The 19,333-nt window shown below is 40.0% G+C and overlaps 1 protein-coding gene across 4 annotated transcripts in view; it reads left to right on the forward strand.

Annotated features, from left to right (window-relative positions):
- The window catches only part of Tmem135 (transmembrane protein 135), a 233,508-nt gene that overhangs the window by 65,853 nt on the left and 148,322 nt on the right, over nt 1-19,333 (forward strand). For 3 of the 4 annotated variants that reach the window (XM_052714210.1, XM_052714208.1, XM_052714209.1), the window contains exon 4: nt 10,040-10,073. In XM_052714210.1, coding sequence (XP_052570170.1) covers nt 10,040-10,073 — 34 coding nt within the window. Of the gene's footprint in view, nt 1-10,039; nt 10,074-11,707; nt 11,751-19,333 lie in introns of those variants that run through there. The other variant, XM_052714211.1, reaches the window with a different exon arrangement.

The raw sequence follows: 19,333 nt of genomic DNA on the forward strand, positions 1-19,333 counted from the left end.
TGCTTTATCCAACCTTGGTCGCAACAATTCTCGCTCATATAAACCCTCCTCATTCTCGCTAATTGGACTCCCAGAGATCCACCCGGGGCCTAGTCATGGATCTCTGCATCCAGATCCCTCAGTAGTTGGATGAGGTTTCTAGCACAACAATTAGGGTGTTTGGCCATCCCATCACCAGAGTAGGTCAGTTCGGGCTGTCTCTCGACCATTGCCAGCAGTCTGTTGTGTGGGTATCTTTGTGGATTTCTGTGGGCCTCTCTAGCACTTTGCTTCTTCCTATTCTCATGTGGTCTTCATTTACCATGGTCTCGTATTCCTTGTTCTCCCTCTCTGTTGTTGATCCAGCTGGGATCTCCCGCTCCCCCAAGCTCTCTTTCCCTCGACCCTCGCCTTTCACTACCCCCACTCATGTCCAGGCTGTTCATGTAGATCTCATTCCATTTCTCTGTCATTGGGCGATCCCTGTGTCTTTCTTGGGGTCCTGTTTTCCAGGTAGCCTCCCTGGTGATGTGAGTAGCAGACAAGTCATCCTTGTTTCATGTCTAGTATCCTGCTATGAGTGAGTACATACCATGTTTGTCTTTCTGAGTCTGGGTTACCTCACTCAGGATGATTTTTTCTAGATCCATCCATTTGTCTGCAAACCTCATGATGCCATTGTTTTTCTCTGCTGAGTAGTATTCCATTGTGTATATGTACCACATTTTGTTTATCCATTCTTCAGTTGAAGGGCATCTGGGTTGTTTCCATGTTCTGGCTATTACAAACAATGCTGATATGAACATAGCTGAACAAGTGCTCTTATGGTGTGGTTGAGCATTTCTTGGGTATATGCCCAAGAGTGGTATAGCTGGATCTTGGGGGAGATTGATTCCCAATTTTCTAAGAAAGCGCCATATTGATTTCCAAAGTGGTTGTACAAGCTTGCATTCCCACCAGCAGTGGAGGAGAGTTCCCCTAGCTCCACATCCTCTCCAGCATAAGGTGTCTTCAGTGTTTTTGATCTTAGCCATTCTGACAGGCGTAAGGTGGTATCTCAGAGTTGTTTTGATTTGCATTTCCCTGATGATTAGGGATGTTGAGCAGTTCCTTAAATGTCTTTCGGCCATTTGAGTTTCCTCTGTTGAGAATTCTCTGTTTAGTTCTATAGCCCATTTCTTAATTGGACTGTTGGGCATTTTGATGTCTAATTTCTTGAATTCCTTATATATTCTGGATATCAGTCCTCTGTCAGATGTGGGGTTGGTGAAGATCTTTTCCCATTCTGTAGGCTGTCGCTTTGCCTTGTTGACCGTATCCTTTGCTCTACAAAAGCTTCTCAGTTTCAAGAGGTCCCATTGATTGATTGTTTGTCTCAGAGTCTGTGCTACTGGTGTTCTATTTAGGAAGTAGTCTCCTATGCCAATGCGTTCAAGACTACTTCCTACTTTCTCCTCTAGCAGATTTAGGAAATTTTTTACGTACCACTTCTAATGGCTGTTTTACAAAATATTGGCACAAAGTTGGGCTGTTCAACATTCCCTGTGGGAGACCCTCCATTGAAATCTTTTAACCGGTTGAGAATTATTATAAGTAGGCACTGTGAAAGCAAATCTTTCTCTGTCTTTTTCTTGTAAGGGTATTGAAAAGAAACAGTCTTTTAAATCAATAACTATGAGAGGCCCGCATTTTGGTAACAGAGTAGGTAAAGGAATTCCAGATTGTAAAGAGCCCATTGGCTGAATTACTTTGTTAATTGCTCTAAGGTCTGTTACCATTCTCCATTTACCAGATTTTTTTTTTTTATAACAAATACAGGAGAATTCCAAGGGCTGGTTGATTCTTCAATATGATGAGCATTTAACTGTTCTTCCACCAGCTCTTGTAAAGCCTGGAGTTTCTCTGTTGTTAAAGGCCATTGCTGAACCCATACAGGCTTGTCTGTTGACCATTTTAAAGGTAGAGCTGTTAATGTTTTTGGAAGATTATCAGTTGTTGTGCCCTGTTCTTGTATGACATGGATGGCTGGTGAGCACTCATTAGAATAATATCTTTTAATATTTCTCTCAGAAACATGTACTAATTTATGATTTGTTTCTGAGATTGGAGGGATATTAATCTGAGTATTCCATTGTTGTAACAAGTCTCGACCCCACAGGTTCATAGCTATGTTAGCCATGTATGGTTTTAATTTTCCTTTCTGTCCTTCTGGACCTATACATTCAAGCCATCTTACACTTTGTTTCACTCTAGATAATGTCCCAATTCCTAAGAGTTGAATGTTTACCTCCTGAAGAGGCCAAGTTGGATGCCAAAATTCTGGTGCAATTATGGTAATGTCAGCACCTGTGTCTACCAGACCAGACAACAAAACACCATTTATTTTTATTGTTAGTTTTGGTCTTTGTTCATTAATAGAAGTTTGCCAAAAAATTTTCTTTATGTTTTTTCCTGTATTTCCTATTTTCTCTGTTTCATCATCTCGACTAACATGATTTATTCCAATAGACATTTGGTTATTTAGTTGCTTTGAGTAGGGATTTCCTCTACAACTGCAGGAAAGGTTTGAACTGGATTTACTGTGGGGGCCTGCCTGAGGCCCCTCTGGGAGTTTCCCGAAGCTCGAGGCAGAGGGTTACCCTGTCTGTCCCTTGTTGATCTACATTCGTTGGTCCAGTGTTTTCCCTTACCACACCTTCTGCATACTCCAGAAGGAAGGGGCATTCTGTTGCCAGTGTTCCTTGAAGAAACATTTCTAGGAATGACCTGTTTACAATCCCTTTTCAAATGTCCTTGCTTTCCACATCCAAAACATCTAACATTGCTCAAACCTTTTGAAATTGCTTTTCCTACCCACATATCATCATGGTCATAAGCCTCTACATTAACTGTATCTCTAATCCAATCTTCCAAAGGTGCAGATCTTGCCTTTAACGGCCTAATTATTCTTTTGCACGCTGCATTTGCATTCTCAAAGGCTAAAGATTCAATTATTATCTGACTAGCCTCTGAATTCGGGACCATTTTTTGTACTGCTGAAGTCAATCTTTGTAAGAAATCTGTGAAAGATTCTTTGGGGCCCTGTATAACCTTTGTAAATGACTCAGTTTTTTCCCCTGGTTCTTCAACTCTGTCCCATGCATTCAAAGCTGCCGTTTTACATAGAACTAGGGTTTGGACATCATATGAACATTGTGTTTGTACTGAAGCATATTGGCCTTCGCCAATAAGCTGATCCTGGCAGACTTGTATTCCGCTATCCCTCCATTGTCTTTCTATATTTTTAGCCTCATTACTGAACCACATTTTCCACTGGAGATTTTGTCCGGGTTCAAGAATAGCCTGTGCCAATTCCCGCCAGTCCTTTGGTAGAATCCTATTACAAGTTGACCAGGTGTTTAACATTTGCTTTACATATGGGGAGTGCATGCCATAAGATGCTATTGCCTCCTTAAATCTTCGTAAGTCTTACATTTCAACTGGAACCCAAGTATTTTGTTCATTCTCTTCATCAGGGAGCTGCTGTACGGCTACTGGATAAATTAAGGGTGATTGTGTGAAAACTGGCTTTCTTTCTGTAACCTTATGATCCAATTTTGAAACAACTTCACTATTTATTTCTTCTGTCTGAATTTGAATTTCTCTATAATTCATTTTTACCGGTTTAACAAGTTTTTCTAAGACTGTTATTCTGGCACTTAAGTTGACGATCTTTTTAAATAGTAAAATGAGGATAAGAAAAGTAATAAACTGAATAATTCGATCAATATTAATCTTTTCATATAGTTGTTCCATTGTCAGAGTGCCTAAAATTTCAAACAAAGCCCAATTTTCTTCCAATGTACACATAAAGCCCATTTTTTTTTTAATGTAGAAAAAAATTCTCTTTTAAATAGATATGTTAATTGACTTACCAAGTCTGGGTAGAACAGTAGAATCCCAGGGAATTTCACAGCCACCTGGTGTTCGAGGTGTGAATCCAGAGAGAGAGAGAGAGAGAGAGAGAGAGAGAGAGAGAAAGTGTAGCCGCTTGAGCCGAGTCAAGCCTTGGCTTTACAGGCAGGGGCCCTGTTCAGCAGGGCAGGTCTGAGTTGTTTGTAGCAGTTGCAAGTAGCTCCAGCTGCGGGTCAGTCAGGCCTGGGCCCAAGCTAGGCAGCCGGGCCGCCCGGGCTGGAAACCGGACCTGCCGCCAAGCCAAGCCGCGGTTTTTAATGAATTCTTGTCATGTTGGGCGCCAAATGTAGATGTATCCAACCTTCTTATTAAATAATAAACACAGAACCAATGCAAAGAAGAAAGCCAAGAGGTCAGAGCTAAGAGCTAAAACCTTACCCTTCCTCCTGCGGTGGTCCTACCTCTCCGAACCAGAGCTACCCCTGTGTTAAAGTCTTTATATAGAGTTCCTGTCCTGCCTTCTCATTGGTTGTAAACCCAACCACATGACCGCCTCCTCACAGCCTGTCTGTATAGGCCTCCAGGTTTTCCATGATTGGTATTAAGATTAAAGGCATGTGTATCCAATAATGGCTGTATCCCTGAACACACAGAGACTTACCCAGCTCTGCCTACCAAGTGCTGGAATTACAAGCGTACGCTACCACTGCCCTGCTTTCCTATGGCTTGGTAATAGCTCTGACCCCCGGGCAACTTTATTTATTAACATACAAATAACATTTTAATACAAATAAAATATCACCATGGCTTTGGGAGGAAAACTCATTACCTGCACCGCTGACAGTCCAAGTGCTCAGCAGACTGGTCCCTGAATCCTTCATAGGCTGTCCTGTTGCATGGCTGCCTTGCTGCTGGGAGCTCGGGCTGCAGTCAGTCTCAGTAGTTCCCACAGAGCCTCAGCCTGGTGTTGTTCAGCCTGGGGTACGGTTCTGTTCTCGCCTCCACAGCTTCCTGCTTTCCAAAACGTCTCAGAGGCCTCTGGAAGCAGTCTGAACTCTCTGCTGTTCATGGTGCTGCTCTGCTCCTTCTTCATCCCCCTCTCCCAGGTGATGCAAACCAATGGGCTTTCTTGGCCATTTGCCTTTCTCTTGGTGTTGTGTCTCAAAGGTTGCAGAATCTTGCTGTTCACCTTTCCTGCAGCGTGGCATCTCTGCTGGGTTTCCCAAACTGCTGCTTGTCTTTAGCCTCTCTCGTGGTTTAGCTTCACAGCCGAAAGCCTGCGGACTCTTGCCGCTAGTGCTGCTCTTGGCTTCTGCTGCTTAGGAAGCTGTGACGGTCCACGGGTCTCAGCAGTGGACACTACTTTCTGCTGCTCCTTTCTGAAGCTGGCAGTCTCTGGAGCTGCTTCTTGCTATTATTGGTGGTTTCTGGAACTGCCAAGTCCATAGTCCACTGTGGACATTGCTCTCCACGTCCAGGCTGGAAAAACCTACTCTAAATTACTTTTTTTCACCATATCCTTAAACCTAAGGCCTATATATTCTAAACCTACATTTCTCTGACTCACTTTATACTAAATCTATGACCTATTTAAACCTACATTCTATAAATTTTTTTCTACCCCACCTTACACTTCTAAGTTTTTCCTGCACTATATTGTTACACTCTACCTTCCTTATTTTTTATAGATAGGAGAGAGAGAGTGTGTTCTAACGCTGCAGCCATTAGGCATTTCAGTGCCTACCTATACACCTGAGAATAAAATACCGTTCATTGCCTTCATTTTTCAATTCCTTATAGGCATGCCTATACACGCAACACCCCCTACAGTCCTTTCGCCAAGTCCCTGGTCCCTGTTCATGGTGCCATCTGTGGGGGACCAGCCTCCACTATTATTTACCCCAAGAACTCTTGAAGAATGAGGGATAAGAGACTTAGAAGTAGAGAAGGGACAGAGAAAACAGAGAGAAAACACAGGGTAGACGTGGGTGGGCCTGGATCCTTATCCATCAGCCCAGAACTTTATTCCAAAGGTCTATTTATAACAATGCCGAGGGGTGGAGCAAAAGACCTCCCCCTTGCTTGTTAGACCCTTACAAACACCTGGTACCCAGGTTCGTGGTCCAATCAACCTCTTGTACAGTCTTGCTGGGTACAGCCACTAGGAAACCTAGTGGGCTCCAACACTCAAGGAAGCAATGGATATTGTCATGTGTAGCTGATGTAAAGGAAAGTGTTAGAGATTTGAGATGACCATGAACCTAAGAGAACCAGATACTGTGCTGAGTGTAATAGGCTACATCCATCCAGCTGAGGAGGGAGACTTGGGCTAATTCAAGCATGTTGGGCCTCATGATCAGTGACATTATACTGATGAATGGAAAGATCTATGACATCACAGAGTGGGCAGGATTCCAGCATGGGGGAATCTGGATATCCACAGAGTTCCATATCATATCTCAGTTGGCTCTTGGGGACCAGGTACCAGTGGTTGGCAGAGGGCCACCCCAGGGTCCCCTCCTGCTGACTACAGGGTTACTTGAGCTTAATCTTTCAAGTACCCCCCACCCAGATGTCGCGAGGGAACTTCTTTGCAGCTACTCGTTGTGGCCCGAGGGCCACTGTACCTCCCAAGCTCGACAGCACAGCACTCCAGAGAGAAGACAAACAGAAATGTCGAAAGGAAGTGAGGCAGCCCTTCTAGGGTTGACAGCCCTTCTCCTCCTCAAATCAATGTCAGGAGTCAAAAGGGTTGTGTTCAGCACAGGAGGGAGTTGGACTTCTTAATTTTTAAGTATTTTAAAAAGGGAAAATTTAAAGTTGTACTTTCAGTACTCATAGGAAGTCCCTCGTCTTTGGTGCCCAGGAACTGATCTTGTCTTCTGACAATACCAAAGAAACAGGAGGTGGCCAGAGCTAAGCCTCTGGGAGGGCCTGGACCTTGCCTAGTCAATATGTTCCTGAGGTGTGGGAACTGGGGTTTCCCTGGCATCTGTCTGCCTCTATCTTATTTGTACTCAGGGCAGATGGCCTGCATGCCTTCTACCTGAGCATATCTTAACTTCTTAGCCCATTGCAGGGGTCTTCCCTCTTTACTCTGGCATACCAGCCAGAAGAGAATAAGAAAGCATAGGACCCTAATTTTGGAGAGACAGATTTCCTTTACTTTTCATCTTATGAGTAAATCACCTAATTTCAGGCTTGTTATTGGATGGCACAAATTAATAATTTTTAAATAGCCCTTGGGTAAGGGAGAAGCATAGGGGGGTTTCCCAGAGGCCCTCTTGTGAGCTAAGGGTTTATATTTTAAGTTTGTTCAAATTTTATGTACATATCTGTTTAAAGCCAGGGGATTATCTTTCTGTAAATATATAATTGTCAACTTGAAAAAAAGCAACCTTATAGATCTTACCATGTCTTAAAATGTTAAAAGATTATATGTGAATGTGTTTGCGCACACATGCTCATGCATTGAGGTTAGAGGAGAGCTTTCAAGGTAAGTTCTCTCCTACTCTGAGGGACTGAACTCACGTTGTCAGGATTGGTGCCAAGCACCTTAACCTGCTGAACCATCTCTCTGACCCATCAGTGATTTATATATACATATACACATACTTATGTGTGTATGTATGTGTAGTACATAAATACAGTGCTGAATTTCTTTAGCATTGCTTGTATGTATGTAATTTTAAGGTTGATGACTTGGTATTGGCTAACCAATTAGGGGCCCATTCCTGGGGAAGACTGATTCTCCTTCTGCCAGCAGTTCTTAGTTGTCTGTAGTTCTTTGTCTAGGGATGAAGCCCTGTGAGTTCCTCCTTCCACATCACTGTGTCTGTTGGTGTTGGCCTTGCTTGGGTCTTATTCACGCTGCCATATTGTTGGATTATCATGGGTGAAGCATGTCTGTCATTTATAGTAGCTTTCCTGTTTCTCTGGACTTTACAATCTTTCTGCCCCTTCTCCCATGATATTCCCTGAGATTTAGGACAGGAGTTGTGTTGTAAATGTAGCCATTGGGACTTGGTACCACACAGTCAGTTGCTCTCAGCATTTTTGACCATTTTTCTGTAATGGTCTCCATCTATTGCAAAGAGGAGCTTCTTTGGTGAGTGGTGAGAGCTACATAATCTGTGGGTATGAGAGTATTTATAGTGCAGTTAGGAATTATGCTGGTTTAGTTAAGTGGCAGTAATAGGTTCTCCTCTAAGATCCATGGCCTTGCCAGCCCTGGGTAGTTGGCTCGGTTTCTAGGGCCAGGTAGGCTTCCCTCCTGTGTCATCAGGCCTTAGGTCCAATTAGATAGTTGTTGATTACTGCCAAGATATGAGTGGATAATTTATTTTCTTTAGGCAATTTTATGTTTAAAAAATGTCAGCATGTAAGTGCTGTGGGATAATGCTTTTGTACACTGGTTTAATAAAATGCCCATTGGCCAGTAGCCAGGCAGAAAGTAGAGGTGGAATAAGAGACAAGGAGAATTCTGGGAAGAGGAAGGCTGAGTCAGGAGATGCCAGCCAGCTGCTCAAGGAGCAACATGTAATAGGACGCAGGTACAGCTACAGAACATGTGGCAATATATAGATTAATAGTTATGGGCCAATTTAAGATATAAAAGCTAGCTAGCAAAAGGCTTGAGCCATGGCCATGCAGTTATAAGTAATATAAGCCTCTCTGTGTTTACTTGGGGGACGTGAGTGGGAGAGATTTGTCCTGACCGCCAGCAGGCCAGGACACAGGAAATCTTCTGACTACATATAAGTAATTCTATTTCTTCATTTTAATGATAAAATACAAAGGAATGAAAGTTAACTAGAACTCGTTTCCTGAATTCATTTCAGCAGTTTTAAGTTACTCTCTCGGTGTAGTTTTGGAAATATTAAGAGTTTTAGCTATTTTAATTAATGAACAGTCAAGAATGTATATCATAATGACATCAAGATAGTTGCATGCATAATATTGATATGTAGATCTGGCATGATATTTACGTGAGGGTGATTGGGTACTAGCAACTTGTTTCATATATCAAGTACGTTTCCTGTGGGTCCTAAAAGTGCTTGTTGTTCAGATCTGACAAGGTCTTGAAGTTTTGATTTATTGATTGCACTCTGTCCCTGAACTCGACCTTATTTTGTATGAAACCTTTTCTTAAATGCACTAAAAGTTAAATAAGTGACCTAAAAGCTGTCATTATCTTTGATATTGTACCTGAGGTCTTGTTAAGTATGTTTGGTAAAAACATTTCTTTTTCTGTAGCTGTATTTAGAGAACTTTCGTCTTTTGGCAATAGAAAGTTCCTTTGCTCATGACTACTTGCTTAATGTGATAAAGATGCAGGTGATTTAGTAGAATTTGTAATCAGTTACAAATTGATTATTATTGTTTATGTACAAATTGAACAATTGCCTTCGTCCAAAAAAAAAAAAAAAGATAATCTGATGCTTTGATAAAATTACATTTAGTCAGAATTGTTCTGGCCTTGACTTTTTGGCAAGGTAAATTTTTAAGAATTTCTTCATACTGAATTTTGGATCCTGTAGCACAGTGTTTCTTAACCTTCCTAATGCTGCCACCCTTTAATACAGTTCCTCATGTTATGGTAACCCCCAATTGTTAAAATTATTTTGTTGCTAGTTCTTAAGTGTAATTTTGTTAGTTATGAATCATCAAGTAAATATCTGATATGCAGGATATGTGATTACTGTGGAAGGATCATTTGACCCCCGAAGGGGGTTGAGAACTACTGCTCTAGCACAATCAGGCTATAGTCTGAAGTACTAGTTACTCTGCAGGGTTGCTTGAATCCAGACATTTGGGATCAGCCTGGCCAATATAGTGAGACTCCATCTCAAAAAGAAAAAAAAAAAATCTCTGACATGCAACAAAGATTTTAGTGGGTTTTCTAATGACAACAAAGCAATATTACTTTAAAATATTTAATGATAAATAAGTAGAATCTTATTATTTATTATACTACTAAAACTACTAAAGAATCAATGTAGGTTCAACTCAGCACATTAAAAGGACAGTTCAACACAATCTGCCTATTTTCGAATATATTTGTATTAGTATATTTTTGGACCCCTGGTAGATTTTTTGATAATGATAAAGTGATTATAAAATCAGATCACAGCTTAATCTTTTTTTTTTTTTAAATTATTTACAGGAGAGGGCTGCTCACAATTTATATGGCCAACTTGGTAAGTAAAGTTGTTTTTTTTTTTGTTTTTTTTTTTAATGGAAGAAGGAAAACCTTGACTCTGAGACTGTTTCCTGTATGTTTCAGAGGCTAGTGTTGAATGGCTGGGAGAGCTTAATATCGTCTGGTCCATTTCTGTCGCAGAGACTTTTACTTCTTGGAGAAGGGAATTAACTCATTGCCATATGCCCTTTGCAATTCTTCTTTTCTAACTTTAGATCTTTGTTGGGCTACATGATGGCACCTGTATATTCAGCTCTCTCACCCCCTATTTAATTTTGTATTTTGCCTATGCTGTTGTTTTTAATAGGAGAAATGATTTAAGGATTAGTTGTCATGATAAACCTTTAATGTTAAAATAGTAGCACTACTAATCTTTAAACACAAGTGTATTAAGATAATCATCTAAATTCCCAAAGAATGAAATCAGTGTCATGTGGTCTAGATTATAGTCCACATATAATCCAGATGCTGCTACCATCTTCACCAGTTCACCTTTTAGAAGCATTTTTAATAGTTAATAATTGATAGACACCATTAGGTATAGTTTCACTGAGAATACTTAATTTTTCTGGAGATAAGCTTCTGAGTTGTGTAAGAAGGCCATTCATTTCAAGTTATGTTTTCTGTTACTTTTCTTGCCAATACCTGGCAAAAGCCTCTTCAGGAAGGAGTGGGTTCTTCTGGCTCTTGGTTTGAGGGCACACAGTCCGTTACACTGGGGAGGGCATGGTGGCAGCAATGCTGAGCAACTGCTCTGTCACATGGTGTTTACTGTCAGGAATCAGAGTGAGATGGGTTTTGGTATTCAGCTTGCTTTTCCCCTTCCTCATTTTGATTCAATTCGTGACCCCCCACATACGAAGTAGATTTGCCTTCCTCAGTTAAATTTCTCTGGAAACATCTTCGCATACACACTCAGAGATATGCCTCCTAAATGACTCAAATCCAGCTGTGCTAACAGTCCATCACATGTAGAAGTTCATTTCAGTGATGAAACAGTTCAGCACCATGCTGCTGTATTTGAGCTGACTGTGCTGGATGCCGCTAGTTTACGAATGTCTACTGTCTAGCGAAGGAGTTCCAGTGAAATAATAATGAATGCAAAAGACTGAAATGTAAACTGTGTGTGCCATGAGGGCTGCAGTAAGAGTAGCATCAAACTGTTGTGTGGGAGGGGGGGCCTCATCCTTTTTGTGTCATTCTACCCATATCTGCCCATATACAGAGAGACCTACCTGCAAGGTCCATGTGATGTGAGAGATGTCATATATCAACAAAGCCTAGGGTCTGAAGTTGGCTAAGTTATTTAAAAATATCTACTATAGGAACTTCAGTGTTCTAAGCTCTTCTAATTTCAATGAAAAAGAAGTTACAGGACACCAGGAGAGCAGAGACCAATTAAAGGATTAATTTTTTGTCTTTAGTCTTTTTGAACAAAGACTTCTGCTCTGTAAGCTCTGTCCAATTAGGTGCTTTTCCTGTTTCATGTCTCATTGTCTTATAGCCACCTAGGCAGAGTCTGACTTGAGTAGAATTTGAGAAGTATATGCTGAATTAACAATAATTTGCTAGATACAGAATTCTAAGCTGGCAGTGACCTAAAAATAATAATCCTGTTTTTGTTCTGTGCAGACACCTTTTGGAGTCTGTTGTCAGTCTGGCTTTACTGTTTAAGGTAATCTCTTTTTCCCTCAGTTTTTACGATTTTCTTTTGAAGAATTTATCCTGGCAAGGTTGTTGGTATTTTGAAATCAGGACTTAGTTTGCTTTTTTAGTTAAAAACTGCTTTCTCTTGGTCTCAGTATTCAAACCATATTTTCTTCTCCATGTTTTCTTATTCACTTTTCAGTCTTTTTCCGCTTTTTTGTCTCAGCTGACTCCTGATTATATTTCGTATCTTTGCCTCGATTTAATTGATCTGTGTACCTGTGTGTGTATATTGGGAACTGAAACCTAGGATATTGTTTTTAATAAGCGGCTTGGTCCACTTTAGCATTCACTTTGAATGATGGTTTTGTAACTTTAAAAAGATGATATGTATCAGACATAATTAAATCTAGAAAAACATGTAAAATCAGTCAGTATATTTCTTCTTTCTCTCCCCATCTCTAGTAGGGGCTTGCTGTGCAGTCCAAGCTGGCCTGAAGGATACTGTGTATTCCAAGCTGGCCCTGAATCCTTAATCCTTCTGCTTTAGGCATCCAAATGCTGTGGTTCTTGGCATGCACCACACCTGGCCATACTACTTTTTCCATTGTTCATTGTTTATACATTTTTCAGTTCTTCATATGATGATTTTATAATAGAACTTTTTTATGACTAGAAAAAATAGCATATTCAGTCTTTCCTTTTGCGTTATTGGTCAAACATATATTTGAAATTATAGGTAGTTGGAATAGTTAAAATTGTAATTGAATGTGCAGGTTTACTCTTTTTCAAGTTAAAGACAGAAATTCGCCGGGTGGTGGTGGCACATGCCTTTAATTCCAGTACTGGGGAGGCAGAGGCAGGCAGATCTCTGTGAGTTTGAAGCCAGCCTGGTCTGGCTAAATGAGTTCCGGGAAAGGTGCAGAGCTACACAGAGAAACCCTGTCTCAAGATAAATAAATAAATAAACAAACAAACAAATAAATAAAAATAAAAAAAGGCAAATTCTAAAACATACCCGGTTATACTATTTCCATTAGGAATGAAGACTTCATAACATTTTGATGTTGATACATTTACAGTAATTGTGGTTGTCTTCACCCCATTTTCTTGACAAGAGAGAACTTGTATCTAAGCTAGGTCTAGATCAACGCTCTCTCCTTACCACTTTAAATGTCTGCTGTTAGGAAGAACTTGCCTGCACCTTTTCAGGACATGGCATCCTTGGACATTTCTATGTGTTAGTATGGCTTCTGAGCCTTTCTTGTGTTTTACGACGGGGTAAGTTGGAATGGTAGTGTATTGATGGAAAGCACACTTTCATGGGCCACTAGCAATCAGTTGTTTGTAACTAGAAGCAACTGGAAAATGAATGAATAAATGCATTTTGATAAACTCAAAGTAAATATATACTGAACTCAACCAGCAGTAAGCTGGGTCCCAAAATGTCTGTGCTGTTCACAAAAAGTGAAATGTGACATATAAATCAGAATGTAATGTGGTAGTGATTTAATATCTCGTGGTTAGTTTTGCAGATTTTATGAAAAAATGTGACTTTGAACAGATTGTGTAAGTTTTTTCTTAAGACTTAGAAGGATCTTATGCCTCTTTGCCCTTGTTATCCTCCCTCCTCTCTTTTCTGTTTCGTTCATGCTGCCCCCTCTGGTGAAGCATGACAACATACATCCTCTGTGGGAACTTGGTGTCAGCTCTTCTTGATCTCCAGTATCTGCATATCTTGCTGTTTCACTTCTTTGAGACTGCTGAAATGTCACCATTGTAAGGGCTCGCATACCTATTCCACATAGAAGAGCAGTCCCCCCACATGTGCGTAACCTAGCATGTGCATTTTACTTTTTTCCTGTGGAATTTATCAACATTTGATGTTTCCCCCTTCCTGTTTTATTGTCTTCCTTCCTGGGCATTTAAGCTCATGTAAGGTTTGGGCGTTGCTGCACTGTGATTGGAGAAGTGCCTAGTGAGTACTTTGTGCTGTAAGTTGCTGAATGGATTTGTTAGATGAAGTGTTCATCAAAAGGAATAATTTTCAGAAGGGATTTATTTCAAACTTTGCTGTATTTGACTTCTGTTAGTATGATATTTTGATTAAAAGATTATAAATACTGAAAGTTGGTGGTTGTGGGGCTCAGGTGAAACTGAGTATGAACACTTCTGTTTTGAGCTTTGGAGAAGGAGGAGGCCTTGAAGACAGTTGTGCCACAGACACATGTTATTGTTGGCCTTGGGATTTCATTTTTACCTTCCCGAGTGTCACCAAGTTGTGACTAAAGGTTGGGGTAAGGCAGGAAGGATAAGAAATATATTGAGCATTTACCGTATGTTAGATGCTCTAAGTTGGGATTGCCAAATTAAATCAGTTATTATTTTAGCCAGTCCACAGAACCACAAAATTTAATGCACTAGTGTGATGACTTGACCATGTCATGAGAATGCTTGTACTATGTAATTAGGTCTAAATGTTGATAGTTGTGTTTGAGGTGGTGTTGCAGGCAATAGGTAAAGAAGCGTGAACTCTACCTGGGGACATCTCTGCTGATGTTTTCTTTGTAGCACAGGGTTGGCTCTCCTGATGTTTGCATTGTAGAAATGTTCTCCTCTGAGCTCCTTTGTAGCTAATCTCAATACTGATGATATTTGTCACAGTAAGTTTTAGTTGTTAAAATACAGATTTGTGTAGCTTTAATAATAAGCATTAAAAAAACAGACTTACAGCAGTAGAACTAATATTTATTTAATTCTAATCTGTTTAAAATATTTTAGAGTGGAAATGTATACTTTAAAACACTGCTTTCTAGATTTCCAAATTGACAGTGTATTATTTGTCAAAGGTCAGATTAATAAAAGGCATATTAAAAATTATAAAATAAATAATAAAATATTTTCTCTGGCTTACTCCCAAAAGAACAGCAGTGAAATGATGGAAAATTTTCTGATGCCAAAAGCAGTTATCCACATGAGTGCCAGCTGCTAAGAGTCTGCTTTGCCACACTGATTTAGAACACATAAGCTATGCTTACATTCACATGAGTTTTATTATGTTGGTTGTGCCAATGACTAAGGTTTCTAGTCTGTCAAGATCACCATATGCATCAGGTGTTGTAAGAGATGTCGTCTTATTTTATTTCTAGCTTAATTCTAAGAAAAAGTATTTCAGACATGAAAGTTTAAAGTTTCCAAAAGGACCCATAGAGAAGGCTATTTAAAGTCTGATATTCTTTTTCTTAGAATTAATCTGAAACCTAAAGAGTAAGACTTGACATCTCTTACCACACCTGGTTAGCATATGATGATTCTGAATGACTTCCAAAAGGAACCTTCGTTTTACAATTTCATTTATGCCACCAATCATTTAATAGTGTGTTCATTTTAAAATTATAAGCATGTATATATATGTATATATATATAATATATATATATGTGTGTGTAGACTCCTATAGCATTCACTTTACAATGTTAAGCACACAGTGTCTTTGAATAGAGCATCTGTATTTAATATTTTAAACATAAGGTTTGCAAATGTTGATTCAAGTTTTATTATAGGACCACTTCAGTAATTAAATTTAACAAATATTCATTGTCAGCTGTGCTGGGCATATAAGGATAAGAAAGAAATACAAGAAAGATTGTGAAATAGTTGGAGAAACTTGATAGATGAGCCCAAAAGAAATACAGTGATAAACATTATCTCAAATTACTCCCTCAAGCCTCACCTTTTGTGCCATATGCATCAAACATTCATCTAGTGGTTTAAACCAGAAACTCAAGAATTTTAACACTTTGTTTCCCTTTATACTCCTGGCCGAATCCACCAGGAAGTCATACTCTACTCACATCTGTTCTGGACTTTATCATCTTCCTTCTAGCATAGTTGTAACCATAGTGTAAGATCTCTCTTCTCTCCTGAGCATCCAGTAGCATGACGTCCTGACAGTCCCTGCATTCTGTTGTCTACACAGCAGCTGCATGTTTAGAAATGGTTTGGAGCATGCTGATGCTATACTTGAAATTTAGAATGCCATGCTGCTCTTGCCAAACTCAGATACCTTCCTGTGACTCCTGAGGTCCTTTGCCACTACTTTTTCTAATCTTTCTTTTCCTTTGTTTCCCACCCCCCTTTCTGTTAATATTCAAGGTCTGTTAACTCCTTACACTCGTTTATCTTTTGATTTGGAAATCTGTTACTCCAGATTTTTTTGTGACTGGTATCATCTGATTTACATCTCAGTCCAGTATCAGCTGCTACTATAGTTAAAGAAATTTCCCTTCACTTCTCTAACTCATACTCTTTTCATATTATTATTAATATTTTAAAAATTTTGTGTGTGTGTGTTTGTGTGTGCATTTGTCCATCCAGTGATGTACATGTATAAGTAAAAGGACAACTTTTGAAAGTCAGTTCTCACATTCTATCATGTGGGAGCTTAGTATCAAACATCATCAAGCTTGGTGGTAATTCAATAAATAATTATGGCTATAGCTTGAGAGCAAGTACTTATGAAAAGTTCTCTGGGTGTGAATGAATAAAGACTAAGAAGGTAGACATTTTTAGATCATGTTTTCTAGTGAGAGGATAAAATGTTTTGGAATGTGAACGAACATTGTTTTGTGTTCTAGGGAGATTATGACTTTGGGAGATAATTTTGTTCTCTGCTTCTTGTCCTGTGTGGCTGCTTGGATTATTTCTTCATTCTAGGAACTTTATGGGTAGAGATTGAAATCTGAGGCCAGTAGAGGACCTATTCTGATTGGTTTGGCAGTTTACTACAGGGTCAGCTGGACTTGCATTGAAAAAAGGTGCTATTTTTCTCTTGGGTATGCATTGTTATCATACCTAGTCTTTGTGTATCTTTGCTTTCTGCTTGGCATGGGGAGATAGTAAAGATGCATATGAAATGAAAAAATCAAATATAAGGAAGCTCATTAATATGAAATAAATGAATCTAAAAGAAGCTGATGTAAAGAAGAATTGTATATGGGATATAAGTAAAAACAACAAAGAAAATAATACAGGAGGTCAGAAAGGAAAGACAAAAACTCCAAAGCAAACAAACTGACCCCCCCCCCCCCCCAAAAAAAAACCCAAAACAAATGGAGAAACAGTCTCTGTTGACAGGTTAAAGAGCATGTCAGGTTGGGATGTTTGTCCTTCCAGAACTCACATCGACACTGCATTGCATCCACAGCACTATGAAGGTATTTTAAGTCATGAGAGCCTTTCCCTCAGCAGTAGGTGAGGGCCTTACTGAAGGAGTGGGCTTGTGGGCGTGGATTTGCTCCCTGTGTGCTTCTCTGTGTCCCTTCTGCTGTGTGTGTGCGCTGTGTAATGTCTTCTGCTATATTATGAGGTGCCAAGAAGGTCCTTCCCAGTGGCAGTAGTTTTTTATTTTTGGCGGTATAATTTCCATACATTTCTCCCTTCCCTTTCTTCCCTTCAAACCAGCCCATGTGCCCCTCCTTGCTCTCTTTCAAATGCATGGTCTCTCTCTTTGCCCACTAGTTGTTATTGCATGCATATATGCATGTGTATATACATAGATATTGCTAAATATAACCTGATCAGTGCATGTAATGTTCCTTGTATGTATGTTTTCAGGGCTGACCGTTTGGCACTGGACAACCAATTGCTGTGCTCTTCCCTGGGGAAGGCCACCTCTTCTGCCTACAGTTCCACAGTGAGGCTTCGTGGGCATTTCTCTGGAATGTCTGTCCTTGTTGTCCTTGTTCAGGTTGTTTAGGCATTTATGTTGGTGATACTTTATATGTATAGCTTCTGACATTCCAGGGAGACACAGTCTCACTCCCAGATCCTCTGGCTCTTATGATAATCTTTCTGCTCCCTCTTCTTCAATGTTCCTCGAGCCTGAGGTGCGGCAGTGTTTTGTAGAGGTATCCTTGGGGCACCGTACTCCACAACTCCGCATTTTGAGTGGTTGTGGTTTTCTGTAGTGGTTTCCATGTGTTGCAGAGCTTTCCAGCACTAGAACGTTGAGCCAGTAAATTCCTGTTCGTTATAGATGGCCAGTGTTGGGTTTCTGTCAGAGCATTACAGAAGGCACTGAACAAGAGCTGCATGTCCTTATCACTGTGGGCAGCCCTTGGTGTCCTGTGTTCGTCTCCATGGGCGCCCTCTAAGGAACAGGAAAACGCAGAGCCCTTTTTACTAGCTGCTGAACATGAATGTTTCACTTCTCTCTTTTGCATTCCCTGATACAATCCTCCATTAGAGGTATTGGGGTTTCTTGCTACAGCTCATGAACCCTCTGACCTGGCCCTTGGGAGTGAGGGAGGAGCTATGTTTTCTTTTTCCTGTGATGTTGGGTTATGGGAAATGTTAGGAAAGGGTTAAAAGGAAAATTAACATTTCATGGGTGTAACAAACAGGGTTACAGGTGTGTGTGTGTGTGTGTGTGTGTGTGTGTGTGTGTGTGTGTAATAAACTTATCTAAATGTACTCTTAATTGTAGAACTTATTCTTCTAACTGCTATAAAGTTGTTAAAAATTCATTTTTACAGCGACAAAAATTTCTCCAGCATTGCAGAGTTTTTCCATGCTCTAGCAGTAAAATATAGTCAACTTTTGCTAGTACAGTTTTGGGATAATTTGAAATACCAAGTAATTTATTTGGCCATTGCTACTATACTGTATGTCAGGTGGCTTTTAAATTCTCTGTGTTAATGAGATAAAGAAGCAAACCATGTTGGGATAAATTTTATTGACTGACAAACATATTTCCTTATTGGAGTGAACAACAGAATGCCCTTATGTTCTCGTGACACCTCCTCTGGTTTCACTTGTCACATTATTCAACTAGGTTTCTGTGTGGACAGAGGCTGTGCAAACACTCTGTCTCACAGGGCAGATCTGTAGCCTCATAGAAAGACCTGCAAATTCACTCCCGTTCTTGCTGAGAGCACGGGCTGAATTCAGTTCTTCTGCATTGGTCATTCATGGCCGTCTAGAAATAGTGCTGCTGTGGCAGGGGAGAAGTCCCTCAAGGAGAACTGGAGGTGTTCCAGCTCACATGACAGCAACCAGAAAAGAGTGAAGCGTTTAAGAGCATGGCTGGGAGTAAGATGAATTCCAATTTCAGTTCTGTCTCAGTATTTCTGTGGTGTCATGAATCATTCCCTGAAGTAAGAAGAGAAAGTACATTTGCTTATCCACAGAACAATAATTTTAACTGCTTTTAAAGTATATATGGATAACTAATGCACACACACACACACAGACACAGACACACAGAGTCTCTCTCTCTCTCTCTCTCTCTCTCTCTCTCTCTCTCTCTCTCTCTGTCTCTCTCTGTCTCTCTCTGTCTCTCTCTGTCTCTCTCTCTCTCTCTCTCTCTCTCTCTCTCTCTCTCTCTCTCTCTCTCTAAATTCCAAAATGCACCAAAGAAGAAATAATGTATAGGTGGCTAGCATTGCAGACTCCTATTTATAATATGAGGTCAATATTTCAAAACAGTTGCTGATTTGAACATGCTGAAGATATATACTTTCCTAAACTTAGATATTCACTTTTATAACACTGTATTCTTTAACTAAATCTGAATAAAACAAGTTATTGCTAATGAAAATTTTAGATATAAT

The sequence above is a fragment of the Peromyscus californicus genome, unplaced genomic scaffold (assembly GCF_007827085.1).
Source record: "Peromyscus californicus insignis strain IS unplaced genomic scaffold, ASM782708v3 Scaffold_4__1_contigs__length_199733344, whole genome shotgun sequence".
NCBI lineage: Eukaryota > Metazoa > Chordata > Mammalia > Rodentia > Cricetidae > Peromyscus > Peromyscus californicus.